Source organism: Musa acuminata, chromosome BXJ2-6 (assembly GCF_036884655.1).
Source record: "Musa acuminata AAA Group cultivar baxijiao chromosome BXJ2-6, Cavendish_Baxijiao_AAA, whole genome shotgun sequence".
NCBI lineage: Eukaryota > Viridiplantae > Streptophyta > Magnoliopsida > Zingiberales > Musaceae > Musa > Musa acuminata.
This window is the reverse complement of record NC_088343.1, coordinates 40,245,080-40,261,704: the sequence shown is the minus strand read 5'-3', so window position 1 is coordinate 40,261,704 and position 16,625 is coordinate 40,245,080. Positions and strand designations below refer to the sequence as shown.

The following is a 16,625-nucleotide window of genomic DNA, read 5'->3' as shown; positions in this document are numbered from 1 at the left end:
TATTATGCCCCCACAAGATGGTGCTCTTGTCAAGGATACCAATTTTGGATCGATGCAAAGAATGATTTACGAGCGAGAGTCATGAGTAAAGCAAGAGCAAATCGCTGCTGCTACTATGATTGCTATTGCTGTGAGGGCACAAGTGTTCCTTTCATTCCCCTTAAGTCCGTCTTTCGTTCTCCTTAAGTCCGTCGACTGTTGGCAAATCAACGAAGACTATCGCGGTGAGGAAGATGAGGATTGACCGTGAAGCCTCTTAGGAATTTGGTTACAATGGCATTGGTCACTGGTCGAAGGCAAAGGCGAAGCTTTGCTTTTCTCAACGATGTTGGTCGTTGGCCAAAGGCAAGAGCGAAGCTTCGCTTTTCTCACTGCTCTGATACCATGATGAAAAGAATAGAAGATAAGAACAATTTGATCTGTCGAAGCCTGATGAGGGGATCAGAGTGGAAAGTGAGGAGTAAAATCTATAAACCTGTTCGGTCCAATCCATAGGTGGGCTTCGACTGGACAATAGAGGTCATGCTATATTATAAAATATGATGATGATATATTATCGAGTCAATATTTGTGTTCTTCATATTATTGTGATTCTCTAGTTATTCTAGAGAAGACTTATTATAAATCTATTATCATTATTGATGGTAGTGGAGGTTTAAAGTGGATTACGGTCCCGTAATTTTTTTTTAAATTTTTTACGTAAAAATTTGATGTCTCATTTTATGATTTATTCATTATCCTAACTGGTTAATATTTATTTTGGTAAGAAGTTGATATTTGAGGAACTTATTTTGATATATAAAGAGGAAAAATAATTATTTCGTTTCAATATATTTTTAATAAATACGTATTCAAATTTTGTGTGGAGCAATAAATTCTACAATCTGTCACATCAAATTTTATCATGATCTCATCAATTTCAGATCCTTTGACTGAGTTGGAACACCTAAACTAATTCGGAACACGCGATCAAGAAATCCTAAGATTAAGATAGATGCTTTGACAATTAGAACACCATTGGTTGTACCAAGATTGACTCTCATCAATCGCATTATTAACAATATTATGTGTAGTATGTATGATATATAAATAAAAATAATATTTATTATTCAACGGATTTGTTAATAAGAATATTTTTTGTACTCCTTTATCACATAATGAATTGCTATTCTTATCAAAATTATTATGATTGAAATTTGTGAAAGCATTCAACATGATTTTTTTATTATGTTTTCAATTTATGAACTGTAATACTATTATTGTAGGAAAGAACTGATACTAAGATAATAAATTAAAAGAAGGAACAATATATTAGGCAAACTCAGAATAGTACATACAAATCATTTGTCTATCGGATTTGAGTTTGTACCCTCAAATCTCTTTCAGTCTTTTCAAATCTATCAGAGAGAAAAAAAAATTTTTTTGAGTCATCAAAAATTGTTTCAACCCTCGTTACACTCATTTTTCATCAAGTAAATAACTTATCAACTAAAATCCATGTTGACTAATCAAACTTGCCAAACAAATTGTTCTCTAAATAGAAAATATATCAGTGGTAAATTAAGAATTCAAAAAAGACAAGTCAATCTCAATCCTATATTGGATTTCTTGTGCAGTGGGACATCCTTGCGTTTCTATATCTGCCTTATTGGGTGACTCTTCCGCGAGACATCCTTGCACTGCTACATGTCTCATTTGTCTGCTTCTATAGGAGGATGACTATCTCCACGACCACAAGGAATCAGAGCTAAGATGATGGCGAAGAACTTAGCGTAATATATATGTATATATATATATATATACACGCATAGAGAAAGAAAGATCGATACAGAAAGATGAAAGCATTTGAGGTTTTTTGTTTGTAAACCCACTTCACATGTGTTAATGGAAATGTTCCTTTCATGAGAAAAGAAAAATAAGTTTGACTTGGGTGTTGTAAATAGTGAAGCTGATTAATCGAATTAAGTCCAAACATATTCTTTTGTGTTGTTAGCAATGAAGCAAACACCATGATCTAATACCAAGTCAACAAGTCAATAATCACTCAAGTCATTGTTCAACGTACTCGGTTATAATGTTCCTTATTCAATGATCGAAGGATAAGTCGAACCCTATACCCTCATTACATGAATATATGTTAATTATGATGCATGCGGCACAACTTACGGTCATCCAACTTTGAACGCAATATGACTCGACGAAGTGTGAAAGCAGCTTTCTTAGGATGTTTCATGCTGATGGACAAAAAATTGTCGAGAGGTCTCTGTAAGTGTTTTACTGTCAAATATGATCTTATCCAAAGCTTCAACATCAGATAGGGCACACTACCTACACTGTTAACTGTTAGGGTTACAGGTATCTTACAAATCGCTTCTCATATTACTGTCTTGCTCATCGGAGATAAATTAGCAGAAACTTCTTTAAGTGAGATATTATGGGTTGGATTCTGAGAGACAGGTGAGAACAAAAGATGACAGGATCTTTGTTGCAATTGGTGGCTGTCTCAACTTGCAGATGGTGTCATACAAAACAAATCAATCAATCATTTAAAACATGACGTTTTCTTCTTTGATTTTTATTATTTATAGGAGATTGAGTTGATTCTGAAACTTAGAACAACAGCATTAACCGATGCAAGCTTAAACGACAACACTTACACACACTAAACACGCGTGCAAACCCTTTTCTGGAACTTGAGAGAACGCCAATCCATGCAAGCTTCCATTGAGCCTTTCTATCCCTGGTGACTTGTTGTGTGGCTACGAAATGTAGTTGTAGTCTGTTCTGGGGTGGTGCAAGAATCTTCTTTAAGTGACTTCAGTTTTCTTGACCTCCTCTCTGATCTCGATATCTTCGTCGACGGAGAGGATCACCACTTCAGGGCCACACGGCCCCGGAACGATGGCCTCTTGGACGTGAACATGCTCCACGACATCGACAACTTCCGTCTCCTCAACTATCTCCTTCTTCTTCTTCCTGTAGAAGAAGAGTGCAGCAGCCAGGAATGCGAGGAAGAATAGCCCGCCGAGACAAACGGACACCACGATCACCGTCGTGTGTCCTGGCGGCGGAGGACTATATGGTGGTGGTGCTGGTACCACGGGTGGACTATATGGTGGTGGTGCTGGTACCACTGGTGGACTATATGGTGGTGGCGCTGGTACCACGGGTGGACTGTATGGTGGTGGTGCTGGTACTACGGGTGGACTGTATGGTGGTGGTGCTGGTACCACGGGTGGACTATATGGTGGTGGTGTTGGTGCCGGGGGTGGATTACATGGTGGTGCTATTGGTGCCAGGGGAGGACTATATGGTGGTGGTTTTGGTGCCAGCGGTGGACTACATGGCGGCTGTGGTTGAGGTGGCGGCAGCGGAGGCGGTGATGGTGGCAGCAGTGGTGGGGATGGTTGTGGTGGTGAGCAGTATGAGCATTCATACTTCTGAGAGCGAGGCATTCTGAAGAAGAATAGACGGAAATGTATTCGAGTTGTGCAGTGGAGGCCAAGTTCAAAGGCTGTGGGTATTTATAGAGGAATTAATCGGGACATGCGTGTTTAGGAATATGACTGTGAAGCTTAGAATAAGAGGCTCTCTCCATCTCGGAAAGCAATTGACTTGGAACGGCGCCATGCGCTTGTGCTGGAAGCAAACGAAACGAGTTCAGACCATCTTCCAAATCTTACCTCTGACAGTCTATTTCTATGATTTCTGAAGCCAAAATGATATAGAGAAGGTGTCCTATGGGTGCTGCAAGAGAGTAGTCACCATAATTCTACATTTCACTCCATGCCAATCTAATTATTCTGCATCACAGAATGTCTGGTTCCCCTCTCCGGGAATTAATCCCACTTGGATGTGAAACGCATGCTGTATTCAAGAAATGGAATCAAGTCAAACAGCATGCTGGCATGCCAAGTCAATCGGATGGTGCACATGGATCTGCCTTGTGCCTATCTATCGTCAGTTCCAAGAAAAACGAGATCAAGCTCACAACACCACATCACCCTGCAGGGCGTTGACCAAATATTTTGGAGTTCTTGAGGTAGCTACGATTCCACAGTGACGACAGACAGAGCGCTCCAGCGTGGGCATGCATGCAAACAGACTTGGACCGAGGCAACGTCCACGTCATTGGTGGAAGCAAGCAAGCAATCAGCTTACTTGCATTAAGACGGCAAATAACAAGTGGTGCAATTAATATCTGCATTCGATGCCATTGACTGCTCATCAACCTTCCTTCTCTCCATCGATGATAACTGCCTCCGATAATGACTTCGAGGTGACGAGAGATTCTAAATCATCCACGCAATGGCTTCAGATCTCCACCTCAAGTAATCCTAAGGATATGAATTCTTAAGGACTGTGCAATCATCAGTCATAAGAGGAAGGAACCTATGGATTATTAGTGTGAGCATGTGGTTGCTAATAGGTCTCATAGGTTATTCTAACCACGAAAATGTTTCTTCTAGAGAAGCATTATCTGATTCGAACGAATCAATAGATGATGTATCTATCAATTGTTTCTCCAAGAAAACAAAACTAATGGTTCCAAAGTTTGGTTCTCACTTGAAATGGTAATCTCCTGCAGCTGTGGGTGATCATAAATAATTTGAAAGGTACGCTTTATGTCCAGATTTAACAAAATTAAAGGCACTTGCAGTTAACACTGTTGTTGTTGTTGCTTTATTTTAATAAAAGAAAAGATAGGTGATGAACACAGAATTCGACTTCAAGATTTTATTATAATTTATTAATATTTTTATCAACCAAAGTTAACTGTCACATGACACATTTCTCTAAGAAAGGTGAAACTTGCATAGAAATATTAAAAATATCTCATTCTTGGATTCTATCTTACTTTTATGTCATATAAATAATTTATGAATGATAATATTAATCATGAAATTAAATATCTTTGCTACTGGATAATTAGCGTAAAATTATGTTAGATCTTATGAACATGGATTTTAATCGATTTTAGTATAGAGCTAGGTTGTCATTCGGAAGTGACCCGAGGTATCTTTATAATTTAGGTGTCCTGAATTATAAACGGTAAGCTAGGAGGTTGCTCAAAAGCGCCCATCACATTGATGCTTAAATATGGTGCCAAGTAGGTAAGAGTTATCTTATTGTTTTGGATTAATAAAAGTAAAGAAGTTAGTCTAAGAATAGAAGGTTAGATTAGCAATTGAGAATATAGAAACACTTTCAAGGAAGAGGTTATAATTGCTAGACATTATGATTATTTACTTACACAAGACTAAGTGGGTAGATAAAAAAATCTAGAGATATTGATAGTATTGGATTTAAATTTTGATATACTAGAAAAGTTAAACATAGAAATAGTGTAAAAATTATTATTAATAAGGATCTTAAGAATAATATTATAGATATAAAAAGATTTAAAAATGAAATTGTAGTTCTAAAATTTATGAGAGAACAAGATGCTTTGAAAGTCAAACCAAAAATGAATTTTGGGAAAGCTTAGTTGTTATCAATTAAGGAATGTCTATAACTAAAAAATTTATGATGGAAGGAGATATAAATGATCATGTAAAGAAAACATATGATTAATATAAATAGGTGCATGAGGGCTTTGGTTATAAAGAGAGAAATAAAAATGATGGTATGATTTTAGATTTTGTAACTTAGTATGATCTTATAATTATGAATATTCACTTAAAAAAAATATTTAATTACTTATAAGATTGGTCACAACTACAGTCAACTACATTTCTTTCTTACTAGAAAGGTAGATAAAACTATTTGTAAAATTAATAAAGTTATACTTGATGAAAGTTTGACTTTTATTTAATATTTAAAAAATTTATATTATTAAGATGAATGAATGAATATATGGAGTTATTAGGAAAGATAATAAAAAATACTTTTATTTGTGAACAACTAGGTATGATGAGAATCTTCAATCTTTCATGATGTCAATCATTTTCATGACATTAATATTATTATCCTTATAGAAACAAAACATGAGTGTTTAGTCAATTAGAGAATATGTTTCCTTATCTATGGTTTCACTACTATTTAAAGCTTAAAGTTGAAATGTTTTTTCATTCAAATGTTCTGAAAAAAGCATTTTAGGAGACAATAGTAAAAAAAAAGATAAAAGAAATTAATGTTAATGGTATGAGAGGTGATGAAAAAGACTGAGATTTATGGTTTTATTGTAGTTATTGCTACTGCAATTTGTTTCAGTATCAATGGAGCTCATTTCCCGCTATTCTACATCTCTATACAACTAAACATCAGGAAGAAAATCCAAGAAGTTCCACAAAGAAATGGAAAGCAATCTCAAATAAAGTCAATATGTTTGACAGTGTTAGAACCATATTTGCCTACAAGAAACAAATACAACAACTTGCTTAAAATAAGAAACCAGTATTCTCATTATTGCTAGCTATTTGCCTATGAATAACAAATGCATGGAACAAATTCAGAAACTTTGCCTGCTTCCTTCATCAGCTTGCCGAAAACCACCAGTTTTCCATTTAACTAATCGAAGGATGTGTCGAGTTTGGCAGCCTTTGGCCATGAATGAATGAAGTGAACAGGCGAAGAGCTCTAGCTGGTTGTGCATATGGAACCATGTGAGATGCACCTCTTACAGTTGCAAAAGTCAGTAGGTTCCCGTATTCCGTTACCCAGCCACCGACCTTGCCACGATGAGAAGAAAGAACATCAATACATTTGCTCGTTTTTTAGAGGAACATTTGCACAAGTAGATCATAAGAAATGGAACTAGCAATATAGAAAATAATCAAAATAGTGATACAGAAAAGTTTAAGAAAATAAAGCAAATTTGCACTTCACAATCTTGATTTTACAGTACAACAAGTAGATTAATCCCCAGCCTGAAGAAATATCAAGAATAAATGCATGTGCATGAGTGGATCAATTGCAATAAACAATGCTAAAGTATCTGTTTCTTAGGAAAAGAACAAATTAACAATGTTGTTTTCGATGTGTCGGAGAATGACAAAGGAATTTTGATTACCTGGCCTTTGTAAAACCAAACTCCATAAGGAACCGTTACATGGAAATTAAAGTCATGGGCTAGTTCCCGTACAAGTGTTCTCGAGCCCAAGAGTGGCACAACAGAATCTTGGTCACCACTGTAGTTACAAGAACATCAAGCAAAGATGTTCAGATTGAGTATGCAACATTAACATTGGGAAGATGTGCTTTCATGGTAAAAGAACTCACCTGAAAACCCAGACTGGTGTGCCATGCCTGATTATTTTCTTGAGCAAGGGCAGGATATTGATATCACCATCTGTGCTGCTGTAGTTCAGGAGCCTGGCAGAAGCAATATTTGGAAAATCAATGAAAATTATCATGAAAGAAGTATCATAAGTTTTGTTAGATAAAATAACATGAATAAACATTATAGATGAAATGAGTGAGAACATTAGGAAGAAAATATTTGGGAGATGGTTTACAAAAGATGGACAATGGAAAGGGATAAGATTTCATCTTCATTTGTTGTTAGATAAAGAACCAACATAAGTTGCTACTAATGAGTATTTATTATGCTTTCAATATATTTTTTCGTGTTTTGATTCAGAATTTCAAATAACTGGCAAATGCAACTTCCAATTATAATATGAGAGAACAATAATAAGCAGATGAGTATTTATTGTAAAACCACATTTCATTTTTTATAGACTATCATGCACAGTGATTCTCTCAGAGTTCATGGCCTCAAAAGTGATTTTGATCCTAATGCTATTTACCCTAATTATCATTTCCCATATATCGATATTAAAACTATAATGCTTCCTCTGTAAGGTTTTAAGGATCATATGCCCATCCAAAAGTGTCAAAACAAAAGAAAAAAAAGAAATTAACTTCATATTGTTATACATAAAGCTCAAATGGAAACCATCTCTAGTTAAGAGTTTATCATATACATATGGATACAAAGGAACAAAATTGAACTCGATAAGAACTAGAGCACTTACCCACTACACATGCCCCAAGAATAAGGCAATTTTGTCCTGTTAGCATGAAGGGCAAGCTGAACTTGTGGAAGATTGAAATAAAAATACCTTTCTACTGACATGCAAACATCAACGCCAACACTCATCTTAGTAACCTAATTTGAAACAAGGAGACACACACACAAAAGAAATCCAATGAAAAGAAAAATAAATAACAATTGCTTATGATAATAAAAACTTAACATTAAGAAGGCCAATTTGTTATAAATAGAATAGAAAACATACATATTTTCGCAATCTCAACTCTTGTTCCACAATTGATGGGTAACAGACATCTAGAATCACATCATATTCATTTATGTAATCCCCAACAATAATATTTGCCTTCTCAATGGCATCATTGCATGCTTTGCTCACATTGTGTGGATTACTGAAGGTGTAATCTTCAAAATCACATTGGTTCATTATTGTGAGGCCTATTTCATCAGATATCATTCCATGGGACCAGAAAAACTCATATGTTGCTGGAGCATCCCTATCAAGCTTAAGAAGTGGGTTCCCAATCTAACAATAACACAGAGATACAGTGTAAAAATTAATATGTCGTAAGAGATCTGATAGAAGCAGAACTAATTCTCCTTACCGCAACTCCTTTGATCTTGAACTTGAAGCCAGTGGAATGCTGATTATGATCTAAAAGAACATTGGCCAATTGTGGTATGTAATGCCCTAAGACAAATCAGAGAAAAATGGTAACAAGATTCATTCAATGTATATGAAATTTTCTTAAGGGTATTCTAATAGGCACCTGCATAGCTTTCTCCAGTTAGAAATAAGTTCTTCAATCTGAACTCTGGAAATTTGTCATACCATCGCAGAAGAAATTTATACATGTCATTAGCTTGCAAGAAAAGATCAAGGACCAGTCAGAAGAGAGAATGAGAAAAGACACTAATTATACAGTAAATAGAAAAGAGACATAGTCAACAATATATTAAGAATTTAGAACTTGCAATTCCATAGTTAATTTAACAAAGGCCTGTCTGGTTTGGAGTCTCATAGACCTACCAGTTGATTCATCTCCACAGTTATAATCAGAAGTTGTATTGGAGTAAGACCATCCAACTCCAGCAGGAGATTCAACAAAAAGGAGATTTGAAACTACAAAGTTGAAACAGATAAGATAACGACCTATATCATTGACAAGAATTTAATGTTCATCAGAATTATATCACATTGCTACAAAAGAAAAAGGCACCTTTATTCCATGACATTTTATTTAATCGAAGACCCCGTCCATCACCTCTAGGGAAAAATGGACCAAGCTCAGTAAAAGCACCCCCTCCAACTGAAGAACAACCTGGGCCTGGATATAAAATTCATTTTTAACATTTGCTAGCTCCGATACATTTAAGACATTATATATCTAGCAAGTCAAATCTAAAAATCAGAAACATGATATATATACATACATACATACATACATACATATATATACATACATACATACATACATATAGATACATACATACATACATATATATATAGATACATACATACATACATACATACATATATAGATACATACATACATACATACATACATACATACATATATATATAGATACATACATACATACATATATATATATAGATACATACATACATACATACATACATATATATATAGAGACATACATACATACATACATACATATATACATATACACATATATACATATACACATACATACATACATATATACATATACACATACATATATATACATATACATATAGCAACTAAAGAGAAAAAAGACAGAAAAGAGAACAAATCTGAGATCAAGTAAAAGATCTTAGAAGACATATTGAAGTAAAGGTGTCTTGAGAAAAGATGAGGCAATATATCAAATGTTTCATACTCTATGCACTAACGTGAAAACACAAAAATAGCAAGAAACATGAATAGTATGACATTGGAGTATAATCATAGTTTATAACTACAGACAATAGATCTTAGTTGTTTGTAACACTAGACCCAAAAAAGGGTAAGCACACCTGTATTCTTTTCAAATGGCAACAGAGTGCTCCTCTTTTGATGTGCTATGTGTAGGAATAAGGAGCTTCACAAGGCACATATAGTGCACCGAGGATAGGCTGCCAATTGCCATGATTATTTACAGTATCTGGGTTTCAAGACTTTTTTTTACTGTATTATTCAAGCGTAAAAATACTAGCTTTTTAAAAAAATCACCATGATTTATCAACATAGGTAACAAATTTATGCTATTTGTACTATTGTGGATTTCATCTGGATGATCACCATGATATTGAGAATGCTTTTGTTGATCTTTATTCTAAACTGTGGAATGATAATGAGTTTGTGAGGCTTACTATAGATTTGGAATTAACCACCATCAGCCATTTTCTCATGAAGAGATTAGGAATTTCTGTTCCTGAAGTATCTTAGGAGGGATGTTCAAATCACCTTCTTGCTTTCTAGAATGAAACTTTCTCCATTTTGCAGCAAGGTTTTTTGTTGCAAGAAGGTCCCTAAATAAAAGTTCAGTATAATTCTTTGCAACTCTTATTTAAGATCCATTTTTAAATAGTACTCCTGATTTTTTATCTTTAGTCATGGAGAAATATGGACAAGGATTTTGGACCAAAAAAATCTTCTTTCATGGAAATTGAAGTTTAACCTGGGATATAGAGAAGCAGAGAAGGATAAACATTCCAGTAAATATAGCACATGCCTATTATTTTCTTCTACATAATAGAAAAAAGTAGGATAGCAATCTATCAATGGATTTGAGGAAGACCACTAAGAATATTGCTTCACTGGTGGGGATCAAACAAATACAATGATGCACTATGCAGGAGATGTCAAACAAAGCAATTTGCTTGTATCTTTGAGATGAACCAAGCATGAAATGAGTGTTCTCCTAGCTTATCCTCCAGGTCAACCAAGAAAACTAGGCTCACAAATGACATAATAAAGTAGATGCTTTCAGAAGTATTGCAAAGTATTGAATATATTAAAACTTGAACAGTGGAGATAGTCCACGCTTGACAGCCAACATAATGTTCTAAAATTAAAAGCAGACTGTACGAAGTATCCACAAAAGTACGAAAAGAATATGAACAATCTTTAACAAGATCAAGGCCGAGAAGCAGTTCATAGATCCAAGAGCCTAAAGAAACAACATTGGTTACCACTAGACTAGACAATCGAGAAAATGCCGACAATAGAACAGTAAGAAAAACCACCAAAACCATCGCAAGAAGGAACAACCGCAATGCGAAAAGAACAATTTTGATGAAGGCAATACGAAAACGATCGCAAGAGAGAACAAGACATGAAAAAGAAGCAATCGTGACACCCACAGTACATCAAAGATGATCGGAAATATAAGCGAGAAGGAAGAGAAAAGAGTGACTTTGGCAACAAGGAAGGCCATCAAACACCAACCGCCATTGAGCCAGAGGGTGAGCGGCTTCGCGTGGGCATCTCCATCGGCTTCGGCAAAGTAATAGAAGAGAGTCCTCCCCGCCTTCTCATCGACATCCACATACCCCGCGTACTGCCTGAACCCCACTTTGGGCTGCCCAGGCAATCTCACCACCAGGTCCTCTTCCGGGTAGCCCTCCCCTCTCCTCCCCACCACCGCCACCACAACCACCATCATCAAACACCACCACCGCTCCATCTGGCAACTCCGCTAGAGAAAGGCACCAGCTTTTCCCTTCTCTGCCCTTCCTTTGGCCCTCCTCTCAGAGATAAAAACAGGAGGAGAGGGGAGTGGGATAAGATTGCGGCTATACGATCCAAAATCAAACTTCAAATAAATGTCAAGATTTCTGTTGCGGTGGATCACGTCTGCCGCAAGTAAAGAGATCCAGAAAAGATCTGCAAGGTCTGTTGGGATGAGGCACGTAGAATCCGGGGAGAGGACGGGACAAAGCAGGAAGTTTGAGGCCTCGAAGGCAGCGAGAGCAGGGAAGGGAGTGCTATAAATGATTTGGCCGTGACCACCATGCTTGCTCAAGCTCGGTTTACAGACTTTGAATCCAAATGTGGGGAGCTTTGGCCTTGGGGAGGGTGGGTGGCCCTTTAATGTGACTCATTAAAGCAGGGGGAGAAGGAAAAGAAAGAGCCGTTAGTGGGGATCAAAGGTGACAGAGAGGAGGCTCATATGCTTCACCACGCCAATGCCACATGGAATGACCGTAAATTTTCTGGGGAAGGAGGAAGAGCATGAGGGGGGTGGCTCAATGCTAATGATAAGTGTGATGGATACCAAAGGGAAGTCACGAGCTTTTTAGTGAAGGTTACTATTCTCTTGTTTGGCCTGATTCAACCCTCATCATCTTTTTTCGAGAGACAACAGCATGCATGAGCTACCGAGAAGATTTGACCTTCCCTGGAGCTTGAATCACAATTTGTGGGGTAGATGACTAGTGACCATGTTCTGGGACCATAAGAAATGATGGTGGTTCTTAAGATGGATAAAGGAGAGAGGGAGGAGTAGGAGGAGGAGGAGGAGGAGGAATACTAACCTTCTGCTCATGCATGCTGCTGTCTCTCATTTGGTCAATCCATAAAAAGATGACAAGGAATTATCTTATTAAATCAGGCAAAACAAGAGAATAATAATATTCATTAAAAAGCTTGTGACTTTCTCTTGGTATCCTTCACACTTATCATTAGCTCAACACACCTTCAAAACACATTGCACTGAGCCATCCCTCTCATGTTCTTCCTTCTTCCCCCAGAAAGTTTGCGAGAGCTCTCTCACTTATCCCCCGTACTAATTGTGTTGAAAGTTTCTGCACAATCAGCAGCTTCTTTTATAGGACAAACCTACTCAGATGGATAAGTCTCCTAAGTGAAAATATATTAGGGACTAGCTTTTGAATTTTTGACATTCTCATCAGTAGAAAGCCCATGTTTTGCTCCATTGATGCTGTTAATTCTTTACCTGTTGTTAATGATCCTATGGTGGGTAATGGTTGGAGTCATGGTATGTGGTTAGAGAGTTGAAGGGTTTGACCCAAAGAGATTTAGGATGACTGGAGGGTGTTGTAGGTGCTTCCAACTATTACTGGAGCCATGGAAATCAGGTTGTAGGTGTACAATGAATGAATTCAGATGGAAATCAGCCTGCTGAGATGTTGGTCAAAATTTTGACAACTGAGTTTGATCTTTCTTAAGGGATTTTATAACTTATATATGTTATCTTTATTTTTTTTTAATCTTCATTGTTCATCTTTTCTGATTTATCAACTATCTCTAGTTCTACTACAAAACACCAGAACCTATGCCTCTCATTCACTTCAAAGCATTAAAACTGATGATTTATCTATAGAAACTTAATTCACTAATAATTATTCTTTTGTATCTCTAATTAAATTCTAATCTATTAAAAAGTTTGAAACTAATTATGACTCACTTTTTATCATTTTTTTAAGTCTCTTAATAATTGTTATGATAATAATCATCTCTATTCCCCCCAAAACGATTGATCGAGATAGTTCACAATGATATCCTTGATCTAGTGTCTCTTTGTCTTGTTTAAATTTATTCTCTAATCAAATCCTCTTCTATCAATTACAAAAATAAGAAGAGTTCGTATTTGTATTATATTTAACGGATTCTTAAGATTGATTAATCTAATTGTATTTGGATATATATATATATATATATATATATATATATATATAGCACGCAAACATCCACCAACGTCATTGTTTGGTTTTAGCCTACCGCACCGCACCGCACCCCACGTCACGTCACCTACCATTTCACGAGCCACCACCACCACCTCCTCGTAGGTTTGGTGTTTGACACGATTGGCTATCAACGTGTCACTATTTCCGGATCGTCTCTGTGTTGGTAGAAGAACATTTCTCCGCGTAAACGGGAGGAAAGACTATCGACCCGTTTCGCCTACCTATTCTGGGATTGCAGAGAAGGATGCCCTCGTGCGGGCCCTTGTTATTGGCTGTGACCGAGCCAGCTGTGAGCCCACGTTAGCGATGTATATTTTGTTACAACGAACAGGATTCAGTAACAGATCTCCGTTAAGATGGAGACACGCCACCACCCCTTCTGCCGTCGCTACTCGCCGAAAGACAAAGCCAGTGCTTCGGTCCTGCCTCTTTCTTCTTTCACAGTGGCCACGGCGTCCTTCCCACTGCGCCGCCCGTGACAGTCTCTCTCCCTTTCCCCTTCCGTGGATCCATCCATTTATAAAGCCAAGCTCCACTAATGAGGAAATTCCAGTACACTTCCCCTCCTCGCCCTCGCCTACTCTTCGTCACCATGGCTGCACTCCTCTCCCTCCCCCTCCTCCTCCTCTTTCTCATCCTCCCTTCCTCCGCCCCCTCCTCCCCTCCTCCGCTCCCGCCGGAGATTGCCCAGGCCTGCGGGGCCACCCGTTTCCCCTCCTCCTGCCACTCTGCCCTCTCCCAGTCCCCCGACCTCCCTTCCAGCCCCTCCGCCCTCCAACTCCTCTCTGCCGCCGTCGCCGCCCCCTCCGATGCCCTCCCCTCCTCCCGCTCCCAAGCCGAGTCCATCCTCGCCTCTGCCGATGCAAACCCTGCTCGCGCCGCCGCCGCCCGCGACTGCCTCGAGCACCTCTCCCTCTCCGACCGCCGCCTGTCCGCCGCTTCCGCCGCCCTCCCCGCTGGCCGCCTCGCCGACGCCCGCGCCTGGGCCGGCGCTGCCCTCCTCTACCAGTACGATTGCTGGTCGGCCTTGAAGTACGTCAACTCTACCCGCCGCGTCGCCGATTGCATGGCCTCCCTCCTCGACCTGGCCGCCCTCACCAGCAATGCCCTCTCCATGATCGCCGCCTTTCAGCGCTTCGGTGATGACATCTCCCTCTGGGTCCCGCCCCAGACCGAGCGGGACGGCTACTGGGGCGACTCCTCCGCCGTCGCAGCCGGCGGCGGCAGCGGCTCCCTACGACCCGCCAATGGTGCCACCACCTTCCCGTCGGACCGGCCTCCAAATGCTACCGTGTGCAAGACCGGATCTTGCGACTACCAGAGCGTCCAAGACGCGGTGGCCGCCGCGCCTGATTTCGCCTCGGATCGGTTCGTCATCGTCGTCAAGGCCGGCGTGTACGAGGAGACCGTCCGAGTCCCGTTCGAGAAGACCAATCTGGTGCTGCTAGGCGAGGGGATGGGAGACACCGTCATCACCGGCTCGCAAAACGTTGGCCACAACCAGGACGTGACCACCTACCACTCTGCTACCGTCGGTGTCCTCGGTGACGGCTTCGCAGCCCGAGACCTCACCTTCGAGAACACCGCCGGCCCTGGCGCCCACCAGGCGGTTGCTTTCCGCTCCGACAGCGATCAATCCATACTCGAATCGGTGGAGTTCCGTGGGCACCAAGACACCCTGTACGCGCGCTCCCTCCGGCAACTCTACCGTAAATGCCGCATCGCCGGCACGGTAGACTTCATCTTCGGCAACTCCGCGTCGGTGTTCGATCGGTGCGTCATCGAGGTGGTCCCACGCGCGGAAGGGCCAAGGAAGGCAGGGAGCAACCCGGTGGCCGCCCACGGACGGACCGACCCTGCCCAGGCGACCGGCTTCGTGTTCAGTGGCTGCGCTATCAATGGGAGCGACGACTACTTGGCTGCATACCAGAGGAAGCCAGGGGCGCACCGGGCATACCTCGGGCGGCCATGGAAGGAGTACTCGCGGACGGTGTACGTGAATTGCTACATGGGGGAGGTGGTGATGCCGGAGGGGTGGTTGCCATGGAGGGAAGATTTCGCGTTGAGCACGCTGTTCTACGGAGAGTACGGGAGTTCAGGGCCCGGGGCGAATGCGGCGGCCAGGGTGGGGTGGAGCAGTCAGATTCCCTCGGAACATGTCGGATTGTACTCTGTGGAAACTTTTATCCAGGGGGATGAATGGGTTCCCTCGGAGCAGTAACAACAGCACAATGTGGTGGTGTGTTGCGTTCTGATACTTAATCTAAATTGGCTGAATGATGAACATGACTTAACCCTAAGAGGAAGAGCTTTTCGACGGACTTTGGATAGAGGAGACAGACAGCGCTAATGGTAGATTCGAGGATGCCTAAGTAGCCTTCCAAGAAGTGTTTCATGTGGCTTGAGGTGAACGATATGACAGCTTGATCAAGCTGAATCAACTACAAAGAGAGCACATCATCAAAGGAAAACATGAATCTTTCTGGTTTTTGAGTCTCTGTCAAACTTGGACTTGAAACACAACAGCTTCCTTCGAGTCTGCTTCACTGAATACGGCAGAGTGAAGGTTGGTTCTCTTGTGCCTTTTTTCTTAGCCGATGCTTCAAGTTGTTCAGTAGTATAAACACCTCTTGTCTTCACCATGGCTAGCAGATAATGAATGGCTCATAACGAGTACTTGATGAGCTCTCATAATAACTAGCAGATAATGTCTGCACCTAAACTCCTCTTAGTCTTGTGTGAAATTTAACGAAAATATTGGAACATATTTATGACATCAAACCTTGAAGGGTTTCATGAAAACAAAATGTACCTACTTGTGGACGAGCATGTAGTCCAGCTAGAATTTTGTTGATCTCAAAATCAATTTTGTGGGCTCCATATTTGGGGATCAACGCCAGATAGATAGATGGACGATTTTAGAAATATTTGATG

General features: G+C 39.8%; 2 protein-coding genes across 2 annotated transcripts; one reads left to right on the top strand and one right to left on the bottom strand.

The window, feature by feature from the left end:
* Nucleotides 1–6,299: 6,299 nt before the first annotated feature.
* On the bottom strand, nt 6,300–12,159 carry LOC135613672 (serine carboxypeptidase-like 42). Its single transcript, XM_065110706.1, has 10 exons — nt 11,431–12,159; nt 9,217–9,324; nt 9,027–9,119; nt 8,767–8,859; nt 8,602–8,687; nt 8,244–8,522; nt 7,980–8,113; nt 7,222–7,314; nt 7,013–7,130; nt 6,300–6,671 (listed from the first exon to the last, which is right to left on the bottom strand). Exons 1-10 carry the CDS (start codon nt 11,666–11,668, stop codon nt 6,507–6,509), a joined length of 1,407 nt encoding a protein of 468 aa, XP_064966778.1. The 5' UTR covers nt 11,669–12,159; the 3' UTR covers nt 6,300–6,506.
* Nucleotides 12,160–14,105: 1,946 nt separating this feature from the next.
* On the top strand, nt 14,106–16,330 carry LOC135615585 (probable pectinesterase/pectinesterase inhibitor 51). The gene has a single exon (XM_065114302.1). It carries the CDS (start codon nt 14,230–14,232, stop codon nt 15,910–15,912), a length of 1,683 nt encoding a protein of 560 aa, XP_064970374.1. The 5' UTR covers nt 14,106–14,229; the 3' UTR covers nt 15,913–16,330.
* The last annotated feature ends 295 nt before the right edge of the window (nt 16,331–16,625 follow it).

Coding starts and splice junctions, on each gene's coding strand:
- LOC135613672 (XM_065110706.1), bottom strand. CDS start 11,668: ATGGAGCGGTGGTGGTGTTTGATGATGGTGGTTGTGGTGGCGGTGGTG. Junction 8,688..8,766: donor AACTGGAGAAAGCTATGCAG/GTGCCTATTAGA, acceptor GATTTGTCTTAG/GGCATTACATACCACAATTG. Junction 6,672..7,012: donor TTTGGTTTTACAAAGGCCAG/GTAATCAAAATT, acceptor CATCGTGGCAAG/GTCGGTGGCTGGGTAACGGA.
- LOC135615585 (XM_065114302.1), top strand. CDS start 14,230: ATGAGGAAATTCCAGTACACTTCCCCTCCTCGCCCTCGCCTACTCTTC.